Genomic DNA, 23,486 nt, shown 5'->3' on the forward strand with positions numbered 1-23,486 from the left:
AAAGTGGATACAGGTACGTCACAAATTTTGTCACTTCCCAATCAAAACTAGAGATGCTCGGCAGGTCGCGCAGCCGAGCACATGAATCCACCGAACCCACCGCATCATCCTTCATTGCGATATATAGAGCTCACACAGAAATCTGACAAAAAAATACAATTATCATGGCGACAATGACCCTAGCATGCAGGTCCCCCAAGTCCATCTACCATCCAAGTGTGGTTGAAAAGTGACTTATGGTTGCAGAGAGAGAGTCTTGCATGTGAACTTCAACGTTGACCTGAAAATGACCTTTGACCTTACCATGTGACCGCTGACAGCAGCAAAACATGCAGGTCCCCCAAGTCCATCTACCATTCAAGTTTGGTTGAAAAGTGACTTACAGTTGCAGAGTTAGGTGTCATATGAGAGTCTTGCATGTAAACTTTAACGTTGACTAGAAAATGACCTTTGACCATACCTGTACCCCAAATCCATCTACCATCCAAGTTTGGTTGAAAAGTGACTTACGGTTGCAGAGTTAGGTGTCATAAGAGAGTCTTGCATGTTAACTTTAATGTTGACCTGAAAATGACCTTTGACCTTACCATGTGACCTCTGACTGCAGCATAACATGCAGGTCCCCCAAGTCCATCTATCATCCAAGTTTGGTTGAAAAGTGACTTACGGTTGCGGAGTTAGGTGTCATAAGAGTCTTGCATGTAAACTTTAATGTTGACCTGAAAATAACCTTTGACCTTACCATGTGATCTCTGACTGCAGCATAACATGCAGGTCCCCCAAGTCCATCTATCATCCAAGTTTGACTGAAAAGTGACTTACGGTTACGGAGTTACATACAGGTGTCATAAGAGTTATGCATGTACACTTTAATTTTGACCTAAAAATGACCTTTGACCTTACCATGTGACCTCCGACTCCAGCATAACATGCAGGTACCCCAAATCCATCTACCATCCAAGTTTGGTTAAAAAGTGACTTACGGTTGCAGAGTTAGGTGTCATAAGAGAGTCTTGCATGTAAACTTTAATGTTGACCTGAAAATGACCTTTGACCTTACCATGTGACCTCTGACTGCAGCATAACATGCAGGTCCCCCAAGTCCATCTATCATCCAAGTTTGACTGAAAAGTGACTTACGGTTACGGAGTTACATACAGGTGTCATAAGAGTTATGCATGTACACTTTAATTTTGACCTATAAATGACCTTTGACCTTACCATGTGACCAAAGAATCCGACTGCAGCATAACATGCAGGTACCCCAAATCCATCTACCATCCAAGTTTGGTTGAAAAGTGACTTACGGTTGCAGAGTTAGGTGTCATAAGAGAGTCTTGCATGTTAACTTTAATGTTGACCTGAAAATGACCTTTGACCTTACCATGTGACCTCTGACTGCAGCATAACATGCAGGTCCCCCAAGTCCATCTATCATCCAAGTTTGATTGAAAAGTGACTTATGGTTACGGAGTTACATGTAGGTGTCATAAGAGAGTTATGCATGTAAACTTTAATGTTGATCTTAAAATGACCTTTGACCTTACCATGTGACCTCTGCCCACACCAAAATCAACAGGCTTCTTCGCTATACCATACTCAACCCTCATGCCTAATTTGAAGACGATCGGAGAAGAAATGCAGCTGATAGAGCGCTCACAAGGTAATCTCTGCGGCGGATGCGGCGACGTGAAAAGGCCAAAACCATAGTATCCTCCGAACAGAGTTCGGAGGATACAATAATCAGTCTTTATACAATCAAATGCTCTTTTTCATCCATTCTTGTGATCCACAGCTGACCATGAACATGTATAGAAAATGATAAGGAGATGGACATTTTTCATTTATGTACACTGAAAACAGTCTCCTACCCCCGGAGGGGCCACTTCCATTGACGAGTGGATACCATGCGCGACCATGGTGTCTCGAAAAGCACCCTGAACAAGTATTTTCCGTATTCCTGAAATGCACCCTTAATAACAAGTATTGGCGTGTGAAACTCTACATGTACCCTTTACACGTATTAAAAACAAAAAAAATACACTTGGCAAGTATTCCTTGAATTGAACCCTAAAGAAGTACAGCAAATTTTTTAATTATGCCAGGGATGTTGATCGTCAGTTTTACCTTAACCTACATGTATATCATTATTAGGTTTAGTATACGGCCCAACTTCCCACACCTCATGCAAATCGTACTCTAAACACGTAGGGTTGACTTTTGGGGCAAAAAGTACATCCTTTATAAAACATTTTAGTCCAAAGTTTTTATACCCTTACAAATCTGACACTAAGTTTGTAGCTTTTCTATCGAAAATAGATACCCTTATTTCATTATTTTAGTGTTTTTGATATTACATGTTTCTTTGGTCGCGCATGGTATCCACTCGTCAATGTTAGTGCCCCCCCCCTGCTACCCCTGACGCACTGCACCAGTCCATATCTAGATGAATTCTCCTGCAATGCCTACTGGACCTAGCAGTAGGATCGGTCCAGTTCAAGGGAGAGATGGTGAAGCCAGGTGAAAGGTCAAGTGCATGCCACATTTGGATATCAAATCTATGGCTATGTTTGTCATGCTTGGAGAATTTTTCTGAGCTGATAACACAGTTCTTTTGCTGGTAAGGATTTCCTTGCTTGTCAATTTAACAAAGAATATATCCTGCATTTAAAGTTAAATACATGAAAAATACATATGGCCACATTTATCAATGATCAATGAATTTTCCACATTGGCACATGAACGTTTGAACCTGTTAGAATGCCAACATTTTTTTTATTGCTGGCAGGAAATGCTGTTTTGCTTGCCAAGTATGAAGACAAGTGTAAAATTCATCAAGCATACGTGACAGAATGCAACAGAAAGGGGGATTAAAATCATCACAAGACTACAAATCCGCTTCTCTTTTTCAGCTAATCATTAATTTTTTTCAAAGCCAGCATGAATCTTCTTTGGCACTAATTTGTTGATTGTAAAAGGAAATCATTCCCACCACAAGATTCATCCTGGCAGGAAGCAATTCAAACGTGACAATCAAAATAGAAATATAATAATCTCACAATATTAAAGGTCAACAAACGTCTTGTCAATGATTTCTGAATTAGTTATTACTACAATTTTGCTGACTAATGACTACATTCCTCACTCAAATGTTTGTTATTAATTACCCTTAAAAAACCAAAAATACTTTAAGATGCCAACTGTCATGATAACAACCAGACTATTTTACCCAAGAGTAATTAAACAAAGTGTCCATCAAATATTTCTATGTGATATATGAATAAAACTGAATCAGCCAAATGATCCCTGTATAACAAGCTGGTACACAGGGAAGCATTTCATAAAAGAAATAGAAACTATAAACTACCGGGTAGTTCGCTCTGAAAAAATCATAAAATATCACACTAGCTTTACAGTGTACTTGTTTCCTACTGTAATGTACGTACAGCCTGTACTTACTTTGTTTGATTGGAAGGCTTGCATCTTGATAACATTCTTTTAAATTTACTATTTGACGTGTCCCCATCATCGTATGCTAAGTCATCCAAAAGCATCTTATCCCATGAGAAAGATGTTCTCTGCGATGTCTCAAATCTGGAAAAATCAATCCAAAAAACCAATCATTAGAAATAGTTTGTTAAATGTCAAATGTATAGTATACAAAGAAGCTACAGGTGCATATCTAGTTTATGTTTCGGCCGCACTTTTAAAGTTGAGACAAAAAAGTGAAACCACAAATTTTCATACATTTTCATCACTTGCCACCTGGGTTTTGCTTTGGAATGGTTTACTCACAAGATTGTCTCTTTGCCTCATGAGTGCTGGAATTCTAAAACCGATGCAGAATATGTAATGGCAACTTTCTGAACCCCCTCCCGGAAAAAAAATTGTGATGAATGCTGAGTAATCTAGACTGCTGGCCACATACATGTACTTGTACATGTAGAGGGTTGTGCAAATTCAAGCCCACTTCAGTTGTACACATACATACGTGTACATGAGCTTCTATGGTTTGAATTTTGAGCTCTGATATTACAGTTTAAATTCCCAATAATTTTTAAATAAAATTATTGCTACTAATGAAAGGGAAATCTGTCCATTCATGTTTCCATGGTCCAGTGTACATGTACAGTGGAGGTGCCGTGGCCGAGTGGTCTAAGGCGCCTGGATATACATGAAAATGTCCGGGGTTCGATTCTCGGCTGCGGCAGCTATGCCTGTGAGCAAGGCATATCTTCAATGCTCTTTTATCCTGCTTTCATTAATGGAAATGTTATTGGTAACTAGATGTGAACTTGTTTTTTTTTTAATGTACATGATCATTGTGCATTTTCCTTATGGTGAGATTTGTAAAAATATGTAATAATTAAAAAAAATCAAATTAAGTTAAATTCAATTCAATTACTTCTTGAATAATATATGTTTTGCAATAACTGACTAGAATTTCAGAGTGTCTTGTATTTTGACTGTCCAAGTCTGGTCACCCTGGTGTAATCCCATGCTTAAAATCTAAAACTCAGAATATACAGTACATGTGTGTCATCTTCGATCTGGATAGATTTAGAACTAAAACAGACAATCTTATCAATTCGATACAACATTTCAAGGAGTTAACAGGGTTTAATATGGAGTGTGCTTTTTCCTGTTTATTTCAGTATAGAGAAGATAAGTCCTTTTCCACATGACCAATCAAAATCTTTGGTAGAACACAAATGGTACCAGGAGTAAGATATCGGCATTATTCACAAACTTCATGCAAAACACTGAGTAATCTGGAAGAATGGAACAGAACTTAAGAGACACAACAGTATACAAATAGCGAATAGGCATGAGTGCGATGGTGCGAGATTTCGCATGAGAAAGATGCAAAAGAAAGATGCTCTATTTAACGAGGCATTAGCCGAGTTGAATAGAGCGTTTCTTTCTTTCACCCAAATGCGAAATCTCGCACCATTGCACGAATAAGAATCTTCGCTATTTGTGTTGTACAACGCCTCAGAATCTAGCGAAAATATGAAAAAACAAGAGTTTTTCCCTCCAGTAATCTATGAAAAGGGAGCAAAAATATTGAAAGCCGAAAGCAAAATCCCACAAGACGGGCCCACAAGCGCACATGATCTTGGACAGCATTGCGCATTTAACCAGCGGGCTGTACGCGCATTGTCACCTTATTCAATGAAATCGCATTGTGATGTCACCTCCTTAAGCCGTGCAATGGTACATTTTGGATGGTACGTCTTGTGTGCAACGGTACAAATGTGTGACATTCAGCCTCCCATTTGATCGCGTACAACAAGCTAAGTAGGCGTTGTACAAATAAGATTGTTAAATTCGTCCTCTTTTGTTTTACTGATGGTACCGTACCTGATTTACATGTACATGTACCATTCAAACACAATATTTTCAACGGAATACAGACTTACGTTTTCCAAATAATCTTGAAAATTGAAAAATTTCAAGATTAGTTTTTGTTCTTTATAGATTCAATGACCCCCTAATTATCCTTAGAACTGACCAGTGACCTGAAATTACACACATCCATTTGGCAATTTTTTTTTAATGTTTCTGTTAACATGTAATTTAAAAATTATCTTTAATAATCTTGGTTCTGGTTTTGATGTTGACACCACAACATGTTCCAAAAATGACCTTGACCTTGATAGCGTGACCAGGGGAGTGTTTCATCAATGTTTTCATCCGACAAGTTGTCAGATCTGACATCTTTCCATGATTCTGATTGGCTGAGAGGCACTGTTCCTATGGTAACTGTAGGATGAAATGGGACTTGTCTGATAAAACGTCTGACAAGTCCTTTCATGAAACGCCCCCCTGAACTCATGCCAAATTTCAATGACACTTAATTATTATATATTACATTCAAGTATCATGAAATAGGTCCTTCAATAATATGACACTTTATAACAATGATTAAGATTCTATGTCGATGACACTGTCACGTCCTTCAAAAAAAGGGGGCATGTATACATGTCTTACTTCTGCTTTGCAAGCAAGCAAAATACACATTATAATACATGTAGGAAGAAAATAAAAATGAGAAAACAAAATATACATGTTATTATTCTATTATTACTTTCTTTAGACCTGCCTTCTACAGCAAAACAGTAAAACTTACATTACAGGGTGTAAAGTACATGCAAAAAGTTTGTTAAGGCTATAAAATGTGTGATAAAAACACTGCATACTTTGATCACTATTTTCAAATCAATTTTCAGGAAATACTATATGTACAGTCCCTGAGGCCAGCTCCCTTCCAGGTTTGGAGTGAGGGTAAGAGGTTTGGGATAAGGGCGAGGGGCTGGGGTGGGGGAGGAAAAGAGTCTTCCTTCTACAGAAAGTAGTCCATGCAAATCAGACCAGGCACCAATATCACTTGCAACTGTTTCCATCATTGTGGCAACTACCATGGTAACAGGGCTATTAGCAGCCAATCAAGATGCTGCAATGGCAAAGTTACCATACTTGAAATGTGCACCATTTTAAAAACATGACAAAGAAGTTTCTACATCTGGATAAACCAAGAAATTAAAAACTTAGCTGGCTTACCTGTGATCATCATCATTATCATCATCTACAGCGGATTCCATCTCTTTGTACACTGAATTGCTGTGAAGTATAGAGTGTCCATTTGATGATATACTACCATGACTGCTCTTGCTTTCATTCCCATCCAAGAGTCCCTTTGTTTCACCTTCATCTTCCATTTTCCTCAGCTACATACGTGTATCAAAATAGCGATGACAGGATTTAGTTGATGAAAGAAGGGAGGAGTCGCATAGAATTTGATGTGGAATAAAAATTGATTCTTCTCTCAATGGAAAGTGTGCTCCTCGTTCTGCAATTGAAAAACAGGTGCCCCAATAAAAACTTGCTTTAATAACAAATTTACAATAAAAGTTAAAAGCTACAGAAATCCTTCATAATTGACTGATTGTAAATTTGTTTCAGAAAATGTGCATGTGAAATTGTAAATATTAAAGGACAAGTCTACCCCAACAAAAACTTGATTTGAATAAAAAGAGAAAATTTCAACAAGCATAACACTGAAAATTTCATCAAAATCAGATGTAAAATAAGAAAGTTATGGCATTTTAAAGTTTTGCTTCATTTCACAAAACAGTTATATGCACATCTCGGTCGGTATGCAAATGAGGAACTGATGACATCAATCACTCACTATTTCTTTTGCATTTTATTATATGAAATATTTTTATTTTCTCGTCATTGTCGTGTGAAATGAAGTTTCATTCCTCCCTGAACACGTGGAATTCCATTGTTTTAACATTTTGTGCTTCAGGCAAGGGGGTCCTAATCGTCAAATTCGTAAAAATTCAAATATTGTATAATTCAAACAATAAAAGACAAAAGAAATATTGAGTAAGTGACATCATCTACTCTCTATTTTGAATGTAACTGGCTCCAGTATAACTATTTTGTTAAAAATAAGCGAAACTTTGAAATGTCATAACTTTCTTATTTTTCATCCGATTTTGATGAAATTTTCAGCATTGTGCTTGTCTGATTTTTCTCTATTGATTCAAATCAACATTTTTCTGAGGTGGACTTGACCTTTAAGTCTTTAATACACAGGACCCAGATGTGAGAAAAGGAAATTGTTAAATTACTCACAAACACAATGTTCACTTTGAAATAAAATATTTTCATGTACAGTGTACATGTATTATATGAATAAATATTTATATTTACTATGGTCGTATACATGTATATGCAAAAAAAAAATCCGGGGGGGGGTGAATATTAAAGACACATACATTTTTTTAAGAAACTTTATTTGGAAGAATAAACTTTTTTAAGAAACGTCAGAGCGAAGCGACCGAGCTTGTAATATAGGGGTCTATTTTCTAAAGTGAAATTGAATGATTTCATGCACACACTTTTGGTGAAAATTTTCAGAAAGAAATAAAATTTTCAAAATTTCAGGTACGGCCATGCTTGATACAAGTATACAGTGCGTATTGAAAAAAGGTTTACACTTTGAAAAAATCCTGTAGAATTATACATTTGTAATATCCTGAAGATTTTTCCACATTTTAACATTGGTACAGATCCATTTAAGCAAATCATGATATAAATGTCGCAAAAATATTTCCGCTTGAGTGAGCACCACTTACTTTTGAAAATTTAGTGTAGATTATGAAAGGATATACATGTATGGGAATTATTCAAGAATGACAGAACCAGCTCAGACCCCTGTTAAGGTCACAAAACATCCACACATGAAACTCCAGTTCTAACAACATTCTGAGGAAGTAAATGTGCTATTAAGCAATCACAAATCAGACTGTATTTGACATCCCTCCTTTCAGTTTCATAGGATAATTTGTTACTTATGCAAATAGTAGATCACTCAGTGACATCTCAAACTACAGTCTGTTGTCATGAGTGTTGAAATTCTTTAAAGGTTACTTGTACAAGTACATTAACAAGAAGCACATACTGATTATAAGTTACCTTTAATCATCACATCCTGGAAATGTGCCTCCACTGTAAACAAATCCTTATCCTCATTAATTAATTAATCTTCTAAATCAACAATGAATATGCACATGCAGACCAACCACTTTGACAGAGCATTCCAAAGCAACACAAAATATGTTTAAATGTACTTGTGTACATAGTTGGAGTTGAACTCTTTGATCACAAAGAAAACAGAATTAACTATAAATCACACAAGTTTATTAAGACTTTTAACCAATCATACTTTAAGTAGGCCAAGGTTTCTGTTTGTACACTATACATGTCTGGATTGTTTATTGGTCTGAAGACTAGTAGTATTTCCAACAGGTGTATCATTGGTTTTTTTTGAGAGGGGAGGACAAGACAATCAGATATATATTTTTTTCCGGTTTGAGGGGTAATATAGAATTCTGACCTCAGATGACGAGACAAACTGAAGGAATTTTTTCTCCCGTTTAAGTGGGTAAAATACATGTAGCATTCAGACCTCTCTTTTAGTTTAAACATCTTTCTTGTATTTCTTCATTACTTACCTTTACCATTAAGATTAAAAATCATGACGGGGGGGGGGTGCCTCCTGTGGATGCAGCACCACTCATGATTTTAAAGAAAAAGTTATTAAGAGATACACATGATTTGTGTTAATCCAATAAGAGTCTTGATTTAAGATTGATTTAAGATTCATTTGATTTGAAAACAGGACTGGGATTATAAAAACTACATGTAAATAATGGCTGAGGATGAAATGGGGGGGGGGTAACCAAGAAAAACCATGAAACTAGTCAAGTGAAGTCAAAGTTCTATGACATACGTATGTAGAAGCCCCTTGTGATAAATCAGCATAAAAAGAGACAAGTGCTACATGTATGTAGTATGTTTGTACTAAAAAAGACATAACATTCAATCCATAATAGCAAGCTGTTTCAAGTACATCTGAGGTTTCAGTCTCGTAGCGTTGTTTACTCATTAGTTTCACAATCAGTTTAAAGCCAAGTTAATGAGAAATAGCTTTGAAAACACTTGACCTCGTACAGAAACAACTGGTTAACTTTGTTTGGACAAACTTTTCGGGAAAAAAAACTCACAATAAACCCCATTGAGGTCTGCCAAGAAATAATAGTGTACACTGATTGAGATTTTCAAAGCAAAAAAAAAATTGCACAGAATCAAAGAAAGGAATACAGTACACTGATGTCTTGATGCAAACAGCAAAATGATACAGGTACATACTGTACATAAGCAAAATTTATATTGATGCTGTGTAAACTATTAAGAGTTAATTAGTTAAATTGTACAGTGGACATTATTTAATAAAACAACACTTGACAAATTATTGATCAAGAAAACAGGAGGAGGTACTTATCTTATCGATGTTTTGGTATCAAAATATTCAATAACACATCCTATTCATATATAGACCCTGGAGGTATACTATACATAGACACTATTCTCACTACAATTCAAACCTAAAAACTGGAAACAAGCTCAGGAAACCAGTTTGGAAGATCACTTAGCTGGCATTTTCATTGATCACATGAAAGTGATTTAGAGCTGTAGTGGGAACAGGGTTTTATAGTTCTTGTTCTTCATTAGGTTGAGAAAATTATATGTTTGGAGGTAGAAAATAAAGTTCTAAGTCAGCAAACTCAATTATCAAACTGAAGAGGAAATAAGTGAAACAGACGCAAAATAAAGAGAACTTAAACTGAAGAAGTCTGCTAGTGCACTGGATCTTCACTCCCATTTGAAGAAGTCCTTCCAGTATGTGCAATAGAAAACTCAATCCTCCCAAAGACAACAGAAAGAGGGATATGAAGAAGGTTCACACAAAAGTACAACATCAATGATCTTGTTTGGCTACATGATTCTGTCAGGAACAAACTAAACCCAAATTGGACAGGGCCATACTCAATCCTATCTTCTTCAGACAATGGACTGAACTACAGAATAAATGATATTCACAACGAAAAATATCAGAAGGTTGTCCATCACAATCGTCTCAAGTTTAAAGATCCAAAGTTCCACAATCAAAGACAGTAACAGACAAACAGCCTATTAACCAAAGTCATCCTATCAACCCTCCTTCAAACACTCAACCACAGTTTGAACCTTCCTACATCGAATGGTCAACTGACCATCCCCCAACAGCAGGCAGATACTGACCAACCTTCATGGTCAGGGCAGTCTGTACCAGCACAAGAAGTTCACCCACGATCTCTTTCTCCATCTTCTGATCAACCTTCATGGTCAGATATAAAGTCAGACTACATCAGGTCCCAATGATCACTTATCATGGTCAGAGGAACCTATCCAGCCGAGACCAGATACCCTGCATCATCCAGACATGACTGACCACCAGCCACGGTCAAGAAAGTCGAAAACCATTCCAGGCTCTGAATCTCACTCAAAAACCAATCCAGGCTCTGCAACTAATTGGAAAACCAATCTAAGGTCTTCATCAAACCAAAGACAAGTAGCTGACCCCCGTCAGTTAACACCAATCCAGGATCTACACTACAACAAAGAAGAGTAGCTGACCCCCCATCAGCTAATGATGACCCAAACCTAGTCCAACCACCAGGCCTAAGTTCAGCTGATGTCCAACATGCTAATGCCCACGATAAAACTCAACCAAAAGACGATACTGTTACCATCTCGCGTTACGGAAGAAAAATTGTTAGACCAGGGGCCTGTTGCAGAAAGAGTTGCGTTTAAAAGCAAGTCAGAAAATCAAACGCAAGTCCCAAATGCGCGCTGTTGATTGGTTGAAAATCAAGTTGCGCATGATTTTCAGAGTAACAATCGATTGCAACTCTTTCTGCAACGGGCCCCAGAACGCTTTAGTAATTCAAGGAAATGATAAACTTTGATATTTAATTCATCATTGCGCATGACATCGACTTATGGTAACCGATAATTGAAAGACTGAACATTATCGTCGACATCCTCTTTCTGAGATGAATCAGAAATCAAGGACATTTTAAATATTTCGCGTAAAGAGAAGAAATTAACCTTTTCTATATATTAACTGACTACATATATGGCCAACTTGAACTTTCATCAAACATAGTTAATCAGCTTCATCAGCGTATTTTTTATGAAGATGATATATTCTGGACTCTCATATATTGATTATAAAGGCTTTTTCATTGATAATGTAAACAGACATCTGAAGCAAATTATTTCAATGTGCCATTTGGTCTTTTATGCATTAGTGAAATTTTGTATAGTTTCATGTTACATTTGAATATCGCACGTCGTATACATGTACATGTTTATTCCCTTCATGATTGATGCCATTTTACACATATTTCAATCTAGTACAGGAATATACAAAATTCTAATTTCACATTATGATTATGCCAGAAGCATTAATATTTCCTGTAGATTGCTGTTTTGCTTGAACTTTTAAATTTTGATTGGCAGTTTTCTTCATAAAATTGTAAATTGTCAAATGAGTTTGCAGAAAAAAAATTTGAAATTGTGTAAATTTTGCAGAACGAAAACTAAAAGGTTCAGAATTGGTTCTTTTTATAAAGAAACAAGTATATTGATTTATTTTGCAAAGAAGCATTTAAAAAAAAGACACATTTGTATTGTTTGAAGTCTTGCAACAGAAGTCCTTTAAAAAAGGGAATGAAACATAGTATTTCAGAAGTTCCATTTTTTGCACAATTTGAAAAAAAATTTTTACTTAGATAAAAAGTAACAAAAGAAAAAGTCATTTCTTTTGTATTTTAGAATATACATTGTATATGATCCGATTTTGAAATCATTGAATTCTTGGGTCATACATGTATTGTATGTGATAGAAAATTGTCCATATTTTTTTATATGTGTATAAAAGAATTTGATGTTGGACAGTTTTGGTTCTAAACCTTGTAAAAATAAGATTCAAAGAAGAGTTTAAAAAGTTTTGTTTACAAAATAAGGTCGCATTTTATGAGTAAAATGAAAAGTTTGCAATGTACATATTTTTTTCCAAAGGTAAACTTACAATGTAGATACATTTTGAATGACGTACTAGATTTGTCAGTTGAATTGTGAAAAGTTAAATTTAGGTGATATTCAATTAGAAAAAAGTATTGAGATAAAAATTTCATTTTCAGGGAAATTTCAAGAAGTTTGCTTTCCCCACAAAAAAATATTTTGCTTGGATATTAATTTGACAATGTTAGATAATTATTGAATTATTGTATAAAAAAATGTATATTTAGTCTTTTTATAAAAGAAAAGGTTTTCAAAGTTTTGGTCAAATTGTTTATGACTTCGACAAATTGATGTAATTTGTTTTTCTCTGATCATAGAATTTGTAAGATACTCTTTTATGATGAAACAGTTATTTTAATATGTTGATTAATTGATCATCACTTCTTTGATCAAGGAATAAAAAACTTTCATTGCAGAATTGATTTGTATGTATAAAAAAAAAATGTTATATTTCGAAGTCACCATGATTGATATGAAATATAAACTTGATCTGTACTTTATTCAGGTATCATAATACCCTGAATATCATAGTTGAAAACATACATTTTTATATTGTCAAATATTTTTTTTCCTCATACATGAAGATTACTGCAATTTTAAAATGAGGACATTTTATTTGAAAGAGGAGATATTGTTTGTAGAGCTGTAATGTGAACAGGGTTTTATAGATGTGTTCTTCATTATTCTTGATCATCCTCTCTTCTCTTGTTAGTCATCAAAATTCCATCTTTTCTTCCATCACCTTCTTTACATTCCTTTGAACATGCCAGAATCACTCTTCCATCCCTTTCTTTTGTTCATGCTCATGTTCGTACGCATCCTTGACTAAAGATTGCTAAAGGGGGTTACTGGGGTATCTCACTGGGCTTGAAACTAGTTCGCGACTAGTTCGCGACTACAAATTTTGCTAGTTGCAGAGACGTCTCCGCGACATCTCTGAGACGTCTCATGAAAATTACAGAGTCTCCGAGGAGTCGCAAGAAGATTAAACATGTTTAATATTTTTGGAGACTGTTTCTAGTCTCCGCGACGTCTGCGAGAAGTCTCCATCAGTTGCTGCGACGTCTCGGAGACTAATGATATCCGCGACTGCTGAGACGTCGCCGCGATGTCTCCGCGATGTCTCAGAGACATCGCGAAGACCTGCTGGAGACCAAAAAAAAATTATAATACATTGCGGAGACGTCTCCGCGACACTTCTTCACACTGTTTGACCCACTTCAGAAACCACGTGACTGAACGCGTGCTGATATCCCTCCTCCTGCTCCAAGTCAGGTGTATGATCTTTCAAACGTTCCATTGAGACGTCTCCTTGGTGAGAGCGCAAGCCATTTTTGTCTCCGAGACGTCTCCGCGACTGCAGCGACTGATAAGTTGGAGACTGTCGCGGCGACGTCTCCGTTGGTGAGATAGGGCCTTTAGTTCTTATTCTCTGATTGGTTCTCTCCCTCTGACTTAGGTTCATTATTCATTAGCAGCTATTCATTCGCCATGTATATTCATGCATTTCTTTTATTTGCTATCTTTGATATTTGAATATTCATCATTTACCTTTGTTAAATCATGCATGTTAATATTTTATGCCAAATAAACTCCAGACGTTTAAAGTTATTCAGCCCAGGGTAGTTCATCACAGGCAATCATTGAGTGAGATTGTTTCATGTCTCCAGAAGTTTTCAGAACCACGCCCTATACCGCTCTTGCCACTCTACAGTGATTTTCAAGACCACTTCACCGAAAGCGATCTTGCTTGAGTCCGCTCTCAGTTTCTTGTGAAACTGAGAAGCATTCTCCACACAACATGTGCAAAGATCGCTTCCCGAAGAGTAGTTATTGCTTAACCAGTTTAACAAGGCAAAGCGATCTTGAAAACTACAATGTGATTTCTCTAACCGGTTCCAAGATCAATTCGGCCATTCTCAATACAGTTTCCACTAACCAGTTTTATGACGGTAATGAGAACGGGGTCTAAGGGCGTGTTTATGCTTCCACTTTTCAGGTCAGAATTGCGTTTCCATACGTGATGAGTCCAAAACACGATTGCGTTCATTACTTTCATTTATACGACATTTCAGAATGCCAATCGTAAACTCACAAAAAACGTTTCAAAACGTTGTTTGACCAGAATCAGGGTTTCTGGGGAAGTATAAAATGGAACCACGATCGTAAACGTGTTTAAATGATGTCATGTGGTACATGTACATGCTTCCGGTGAGATGAAAATCTGCGGGCAAATACAGTCGCATGGTTCTATCCATGGAATTACATGTACCATCTCCCTGGTTCTGATAATGACCAATGTACATTTGCATGTGTGAAGTACTACTCTTCTAATTTGTCATCACCATGAATGAGTTATGATGAGTGGACATCGCTGAGCCCAGAGCCCCAGTAAACAAAAAGATGTCTTACCATTTCCTTACATACTGTATACTTTAATATTCTTTATTTTGGCTATTATCATCACCATGGTGGAAATTCTAGGGCAATGTCAAGTAGCTCCATGCATTTACCAAAATATCGGAAAAATAAACTTTCGAAAAAGAGCGTGCCCAATTTGATCCTGCTTTCCTGTTCCTTTCTCCTTTCCATGCGAAGCCAGCGAAGAATAAGCATAAACAGCACTCCCAGAACCACGTTTACGATCGGCATTCTGAAACATTTCTGAAACATCTGAAGCATTTGAAAACGCTGATTCTGTCTACGCAATGGAAGCATAAACACACCCTAAGTCTACATTAAAACTAAGCCTATAACTTCGTCTCAAAAATCATTTTTCCTAAATCTCAAAATAACTATTTTCAGATCAACATGTACAAACAGTGTTTATAAAGCTTATCATGGTTCATTAAGTTCCTTTTAAAAACTAATCAGCTGGAAAGCTTACACATTATAAAAAAAAAAGAAAGGCTTTCAGAGAAAAATCTTCAGGATACTATTAGGGTCGTCTGAACCAGCCTGAGTTTTCAAAATATCCGGCAAATTATCCCGATCTGAGCAATCTAAATATTATTTGTAATGGAGAAACAATTATCGCACTAGTTTATCTCGAGATTGCAATCCCAAGTCAACTTAGGATTATTTGCACAAGAACGCTTTATTTTAAGAATTATCATGCTAATTCGAAGGTGCAGACGCACTCAGGACTATTTATTTACGGCATCAGACCATAGTGCATCGATACCTTGCCCGAGCAGGAATCGCTTTTCCTGCGATGTGGAGACGGGGTTTCTTGAATCTCGAGATTAATCGCGAATAGGGCCGATCGGGCTAAAATCTAGAGATTGAGCAAACTTGGGCTGGTGCAGCACCACTTATTGTTATTGTTACAGGATCAACTACACGACTGCTTCATCCTGTGACCTAGGTGTATATATGGATGGGCGCCCAGGTTGTAATAAATTGCATGCATGTGACAATATTATCAACTTTATAGTTGAATTATTTGAACTGAATAAGATTTACATGTACAGTGTAATTAGATCTCATATATTTCCATTTTATTTTTATTGATTTTTTTTCATAATTTTATTCAATCAAATATTTTTCATTCATTCATTCTTCATTCATATATATGTTTGTTCTTTCGTTGGTTCATCCAACAATTTGTTAATTCATTCATTTATTATCATTACTTTTAATAAGGTATTTGCATAATTTGATTTTTATTAATTTCAATTTTCATATGAATATTTCATCTTATTTTAGGAGAGGGGGTCTGTTAATCAGCTTCCTTCAACCCACAATACTTTTCTCTGCTCCGACACTAAAATATCACACACAAAAACCTCTTGCCTCTTTTAACAGGTCATCCAACAACATGATCTGATAATACACACATTGAGTTCATTCTGTCTAGGCATACTGTCAAATCGGAATGCTATTTTAAAGCCGATTAGTTTTAAACCCCTTAACTCAGCTTTTCATGTAAGGTTTCTCCCTGCGTGACTGCACATGTTGAAGCGATTTTGTCAGGATGCACCCTTCTACTGAAAGTGAAATCTTTAGTGGCCAATAGCATGAAAGGGTCTTTCCAAGGACCGTCTTTTGTGTCGCATACCTGTTAGATGATGCGCTGTATGCAGGATATTTCTGACATTTATGATAAATAAATAATATTTTAGCTAGCTTTTAAAGGTCAAGTCCAAGTCCACCTCAGATAAAATATTGATATAAATCAATAGAAAAAGTCAGACAAGCATAATGATGAAAATTTCATCAAAATCGGAAGTAAAATAAGATTTTTTTATATTTTGAAGAACTTTCACTTATGTTTCACAATTTAGTAACGTGCACATGAGAATCGATGATGTCCCTCACTCACTATTTCTTTTTTCTTTTGAATTATACAATATTTCAATATTTAGAGATTCCACAATAAGGACCATCTTGACTGAACCATGAATAAATAATGGTAATTCCACATTTTCACGGAGAAATAAAACTTTGTTTCACAGGACAAAGGGGATAAAACTAGAATATTTCATATATGTAATAAAATACAAATGAAATAGTGAGTGATGTCATCAGTTCCCTCATTTGCATACCAACTGGTACACATGTGCATTGTTTTTTTTTTAATTATTAGCAAAACTTATAAATGTCATAACTTTCTTATTTTACATGTACATCCGATTTTAATGAAATTTTCTGTGTCATGCTTACAGAGCTACATGTACCAAGTCTCACGCATTATGCGTGAGACTCACGCATTTTGGACTCTTGTTCATCCCCTCAAATCTCTGTCTCATGCAACTATCAAAGCCTATCCCCATATACATTGTACACAATGTCTGTGATCTCACTCAGATTCACAGAAAATCTCATGCATAGCTGGTCTTTGAACTTGGCATCTCTGTGCTTACTGGAGTTTTCTTCTTTTTTTTATTCAAATCAACTTTTTGTTGGGGTGGACTTGTCTTTAAATCAATTTTTATTCAATTTCATGGTGTACATGTAGAATATCACATCATTATATAAACAAATATTTTGTTTAACGGATGAATGAAATATGTTTGTAGGTAACTTATTTAAAATGCATTTACATGGCGCATCATAATAAATGGGTGACGAGAGATGGTTCTTGCCAAGACCCTTTCACGCAATCGGCCCAAGATTTCCTTGAAAGAACATAAATCAGTTGCAAAAAAAATACCAAAAAAATAATTTAATCATTTGAATACCAAGAAAGTCATAAAAAATGCCACAATTGGATTGAATACTATTATCACTTTCAATTCATCAGTTGTAAATAGAAATCCTAACCCTTGTTCAAGTTTCTGTAGCATTCAAGGTTCCCATTCAACGGATAGTATGTCTTGTCTTGTCACTCCATTAATGCCCACAATCATTGTATTGATTATTATGGCACATGAATGTCAAGATTGACTTGACCTGAATTTTGCCGGGTCTGACAGGTGCAACACCCTACTCTTTGACGAATAGTGTATTGGTTTTAATAGGCATAGGTTGTGACTCTCCAGTACACGGGACCAACATTTGCGCCCTTTCCGATGGCCGGAGTGTTTTCCAACTGCATTCACACCGGCACTGAATACAGTGGTGAGGCATGCTTACACACAACGCTATAGCATCAGAATTTTTGTGAGATGCGTTTTGGCATGAGCGGAACTCGAATCCCTCATGCTGAGATCTATGATCTCTTAAACATGCGTTCTAACCAACTGAACTACGCTGCCTCCCTAGTATGGTAGTGGATCATATTATCCAACACTTTTCCCGGGGGGGGGGGCAGTCAAATATATTGCTGTACACATGCGTTTTGGACGCGGTCCGCACGTGCACTCGTTACAGGTATAAAACACACCTACATCTCAAGATGAAAGAAGTACTAACTTGCCCTCGACATCTCAAGATGAAAAAAGTTATGTAATGACTTGCCCTCAACATCTCAAGATGAAAGAAGTACTGACTTGCCCTCGACATCTCAAGATGAAAGAAGTACTGACTTGCCCTTGACATCTCAAGATGAAAGAAGTACTGACTTGCCCTTGACATCTCAAGATGAAAGAAGTACTGACTTGCCCTCGACATCTCAAGATGAAAGAAGTACTGACTTGCCCTCAACATCTCAAGATGAAAGAAGTACCGACTTGCCCTCGACATCTCAAGATAAAAGAAGTACCGACTTGCCCTCGACATCTCAAGATAAAAGAAGTACTGACTTGCCCCCAACATCTCAAGATGAAAGAAGTACTGACTTGCCCTCGACATCTCAAGATGAAAGAAGTACTGACTTGCTCTCGACATCTCAAGATGAAAGTACAGACCTGCCCTTGACATCTCAAGATAAAAGAAGTACTGACTTGCCCTCGACATCTCAAGATAAAAGAAGTACTGACTTGCCCTCGACATCTCAAGATAAAAGAAGTACTGACTTGCCCTCGACATCTCAAGATGAAAGAAGTACTGACTTGCCCTTGACATCTCAAGATGAAAGAAGTACTGACTTGCCCTCGACATCTCAAGATGAAAGAAGTACTGACTTGCCCTCGACATCTCAAGATGAAAGAAGTACTGACTTGCCCTCGACATCTCAAGATGAAAGAAGTACTGACTTGCCCTCGACATCTCAAGATGAAAGAAATACTGACTTGCCCTCGACATCTCAAGATGAAAGAAGTACTGACTTGCCCTCAACATCTCAAGATGAAAGTACCGACTTGCCCTCGACATCTCAAGATAAAAGAAGTACTGACTTGCCCTCGACATCTCAAGATGAAATAAGTACTGATGAAGGAAGACTTGATGGTTTAGCCGAATCATTTTGAATACTGCTATTGGTATTGTTTTCTCAGTTAAAGTTTTAGTTCATACACTGTATGTTAGATATCTATGCTTTGTTTTCTCTGATAAAGTTTTAGTTCGTATATATTACATTGTATGTTAGATATCTATGCTTTGAAAAAAGAAGAAAAGTAAAGAAGATAAAAGAAAAAAGAAAAGATAAAAGAAAAGAATATATTATACATGTATATACATACATGTATCCTTATCAGTACTGGAAAACATGAAAACATTCAAGAATTGAGAATAAACAAGGTTAGAGTGCAGTTTGACAACAATGGATAGATTAGTATGGACAAAGATGGAGTAACCCAACAACAAGAAGCTAAGTGTGTATAAAAGAACTTAATGTGGCAGCAACTATCAAGCTACTTTACCCCGAGAACCTATCCATTTCTATTTTCTTTGGGTTACCCGACATACGGGGCACATATAAGTATTCATGGTCATAGCCTGAATCGGCAGTACATTAAACACCTGCCCCATGATACTCAGGCACCTATCACACTGTTTGACTGTATCATTAGCCGCCCATCGTCTGGCTTTTGGCAAAGGCAGTTAGTTTTGTGGCGGGGTGGGAGCCACTAGATCATGTAGATGTAGGCACCTCCTTATCTCGACATTCGATCATGGTTCAACACTACAAGTGTTTTCTTGACTTGTACCAGGCCTTCCAATCTCCAAGTCCAACTTCCAAGTACCAGAGATCCATTATTAAGGTTAAGGTTAGATTTAGTTGTTAGTATAGTGAGTGATTGTATTACCGACCGGCCTTGTATTACCGAACGCGCACATCGTACATGTCAGAAAATAATTTTATACGCTCAAAACTTTGCAACATCCTTCCAAAGGGAACTTGAATAGAAAGATGATGAAAAATGGTCAAAAACACATTTTCAAAGTCTTAATATTCTAAAAATAATAAAACGGGTCAAAATAGCTCATCGGTGATTTTGTTGTTTTCTCAATATTTCCCATAGAAAATACACGTTCGGTAATACGATACCTTTTTCAAGTGACCAAAATATTTCACATGCGAACAGGGGTCCGATTGGAAGCTAATATCATAAAAAAGAAAATTGATTTCGGCAAAATTTTTACATACCGTATTTACATTTTGTAGGTAATTGTGTATTTATGGTGAAAGTTTGATGAATTTTATGAGAATAATGTGTTTGATATGATTGAATTCATGAAAAGTGTTCGGTAATACGATCCACTACCATACCGGTAGAAGAGATTAAAATTAGGCCAGGCTTCAAATTAAATTACATACCCAGCCCCAGGATACAAATTTAATGAAAGAATTATCAACACCATCATAGTCTCAAATTCTCAATCACAATGACAATGCCTTTTATATTTTACTCAAGGTGGCGGAGCTCCATACAGTTCTCCAAATTGTGACAGTCTATTTAATAAAATTAACAGCTAGTAGTAGTATTAGATCATCGCCGTTCTACCTCAAGGCTCAGCTCGACCAAGGAGATAGAGGTGATATCTCCTTGGCTCGACCGGGCAGCTGCTAGCCCCCAGAGCCTCTGGCAGAGTCTGGCACGGAGTAAGCGGCCGCGGCAACAGATCATGCCCCTTCACTTCATTCTTCTCCACGTTCTCCTGCCCCGTCTCCTGCTCGATCAATATACATTCTCAGTTTGATTACAACTTATAACAAATACCCTAGTGGTCTTCAAAAAGTGGTACAAATAACACTTACTACTTTTACACAAGCTCTTTCTCTAACATCACTTCGGATTCAGCAGATCCTCAGCCGGATCAGAGCAGAATTAGAAGCTGGTAGTACCGGGTACCGCGTCTGCCGCCCGACTGTGCGCTCGCGTTGTTTGTTTATGTCTGATTGTAGTCTGCTTGAAAGAGTTTTTGTTTCTTTTAAATCAACAATCTGTACTTTCCTTTCGTACGTAAGGAATAATATTTTGTTCAATATTACAGATCAACAAAATCATCATTTACTCAATGCAATGACTACCTCGTCCCTATAAAAAATGAATTTTGTACAGCATTTTCTGAGCTTACCTTGCGCTTGTGAATACAGTCTATATGAGTACCGGTACCGTAATTAGGGTGGGGCCAAAGGGTGGGGCCATAAAAGTTTTTCTTGAGCGAGCCGACGATTCTTTCCCGGCAAAAGCTTATACAATTAAGTTATACTGTTATAGTCCCAACCTTTGCCCAAATTCATAAAACATTTTTAACAACAATAGAATAATAATTATGATAATAATAATTATGAGAAGAATAAGAATATACAGTACATTAAGATTATACAAATATTATTATTATCAATCCAGTCATAATTCATAACAATGATGTAAATTAAAACATAGTATCCCGCGCGTGCACTCGTTAAAGGTCAAGTCCACCTCAGAAAAATGTTGATTTGAATCAATAAAGAAAAATCAGACAAGCACAAAATTTCATCAGTCGGATGTAAAATAAGAAAGTTATGAAATTTCAGTTTCGCTTAATTACTTTAAACAAAATAGTTATATGAACGAGCCAGTTACATCCAAATGAGAGAGTCGATGATGTCATTCACTCACTATTTCTTTTGTTTTTTATTGTTTGAATTATACGATATTTCAATTTTTACGAAAAAAGTGGCAATTAGGACCTCCTAGTCCTCCTTGCCTGAAACACAAAATGTTAAAAGAACGGAATTTAACGTGTTCAGGGAGGAATGAAACTTCATTTCACATGACAATGACGAGAAAAGAAAAATATTTCATATAATAAAATGCAAAAGAAATAGTGAGTGATGTCATCAGTTCCCTCATTTGCATACCGACCGAGATGTGCATATAACTGTTTTGTGAAATGAAGCGAAATTTTAAAATGCCATAACTTTCTTATTTTACATCCGATTTTGATGAAAATTTCAGTGTTACGCCAATTTTTCTCTTTTTATACAAATCAAGTTTTTGTTTGGGTGGACTTGTCCTTTAAGGGTATCAAAAACACACTGAGATTTTCAAAAAGACTGGTCAATGGTCAATCGCAGGGTTAAACGTATTTAGGGTGCATGTGGTTTTTTCCAAAGCTTTTTTTAAGACTAGCCAATTGTGTTTTATTTATTTTTTTGCAAATAAGCTTTTTCCCCGGGGTCATATTCTGGCGACAACTTGTTTAGGGGCCAAATTTTGTAACTAAAGCCCGCGAAAACTTTGCTTAGTGGGTTATTTTGCACTAGAGAAAAACTCGCTCAGGGTGTGTTTGGAAATAATTTGGCCACGCGTGTGTATATACATTAATACATTTGACTGGCCCTCCTGCTGGCATATTATCTGCTGAGCAGCTCTTGATACTCCCTCTAATTATCTCTCAGACACCGTATCAACAAAATCAACACATTATGGAGAACCATGCATGCAACCCCCTGCTCGTAGACGAGGCTACCAACAATGACTAGGCCACATCCCCGCTCCTCCTGGATCCATCCAGCCTGGATGTCTGATGACAGTGTTCTCCTTCTTGTCAGATTTCGTTAAATATATGTATAACCGGGGTATAACCAATCATGTTTAAAGGTAAAAGATAGTAGTTGTAGCACTGCTAAACAATTATTTCACTGAGAAAGTCTTAAAAATCAAGGTTCAAGGGGTTATAATGCCACTATGTTATCCATAGATGTAGTTCTGGTATACATTGAAATAAACTAATCTTCGTGAAATCATAAAATCTAAAACCAGTGTAGTTCTGATGATCACCGTTAACACAAAAAGGCATAGGGCATATTGTTTGGAAAATACCCCAACATTTTATGGAATTCCGTGCTTATTTTGTTCAATTCTCAGCAATAACACATTTTTTTTTCCAGAGCCATATTAGGCACAGATTTTTTATTCATACACACAAACACTTAGGTGGTCATTTTTCTGATAGAGCTCATTTTGAAATTGTTGCCATAATCGGTATTTATCTTGAAGTGATAATACTCAATTGTTTGCTATTTTCTTACTATGATTTTTTTTTTGTTATTTCTTACCAACAAGAGAAATTCTTCCCAAAATTTTGCTTTGAATTTTTTTTTCTAGGTCCCCCTCATTTATTAATTTGAATAAAAGTTCCTAGTATTCATCAAAATTCACTCTGCAGATATATTATTGTGGATCATTTTCTATTTTTGTGAATCAATTTCTATAATCATTCTTGTTTTATTCTTGGTTTCCATT

General features: G+C 36.4%; 1 protein-coding gene across 3 annotated transcripts in view; it reads right to left on the minus strand.

Annotated features, from left to right (window-relative positions):
* Positions 1 to 21,321, minus strand: part of LOC121411624 (P protein-like) — a 53,188-nt gene extending 31,867 nt beyond the window's left edge. For 2 of the 3 annotated variants that reach the window (XM_041604450.1, XM_041604437.1), the window contains exons 1-3: positions 21,011 to 21,321; positions 6,565 to 6,853; positions 3,460 to 3,594 (exon numbers count right to left, since the gene is read on the minus strand). In XM_041604450.1, the coding sequence (XP_041460384.1) occupies positions 3,460 to 3,594; positions 6,565 to 6,722 (293 nt within the window). In that variant the 5' untranslated portion in view covers positions 6,723 to 6,853; positions 21,011 to 21,321. The remainder of the gene's footprint in view (positions 1 to 3,459; positions 3,595 to 6,564; positions 6,854 to 21,010) is intronic. The other variant, XM_041604442.1, reaches the window with a different exon arrangement.
* Positions 21,322 to 23,486: the final 2,165 nt, after the last annotated feature.

Source organism: Lytechinus variegatus, chromosome 1 (genome assembly GCF_018143015.1).
Source record: "Lytechinus variegatus isolate NC3 chromosome 1, Lvar_3.0, whole genome shotgun sequence".
Classification (NCBI taxonomy): Eukaryota; Metazoa; Echinodermata; class Echinoidea; order Temnopleuroida; family Toxopneustidae; genus Lytechinus; species Lytechinus variegatus.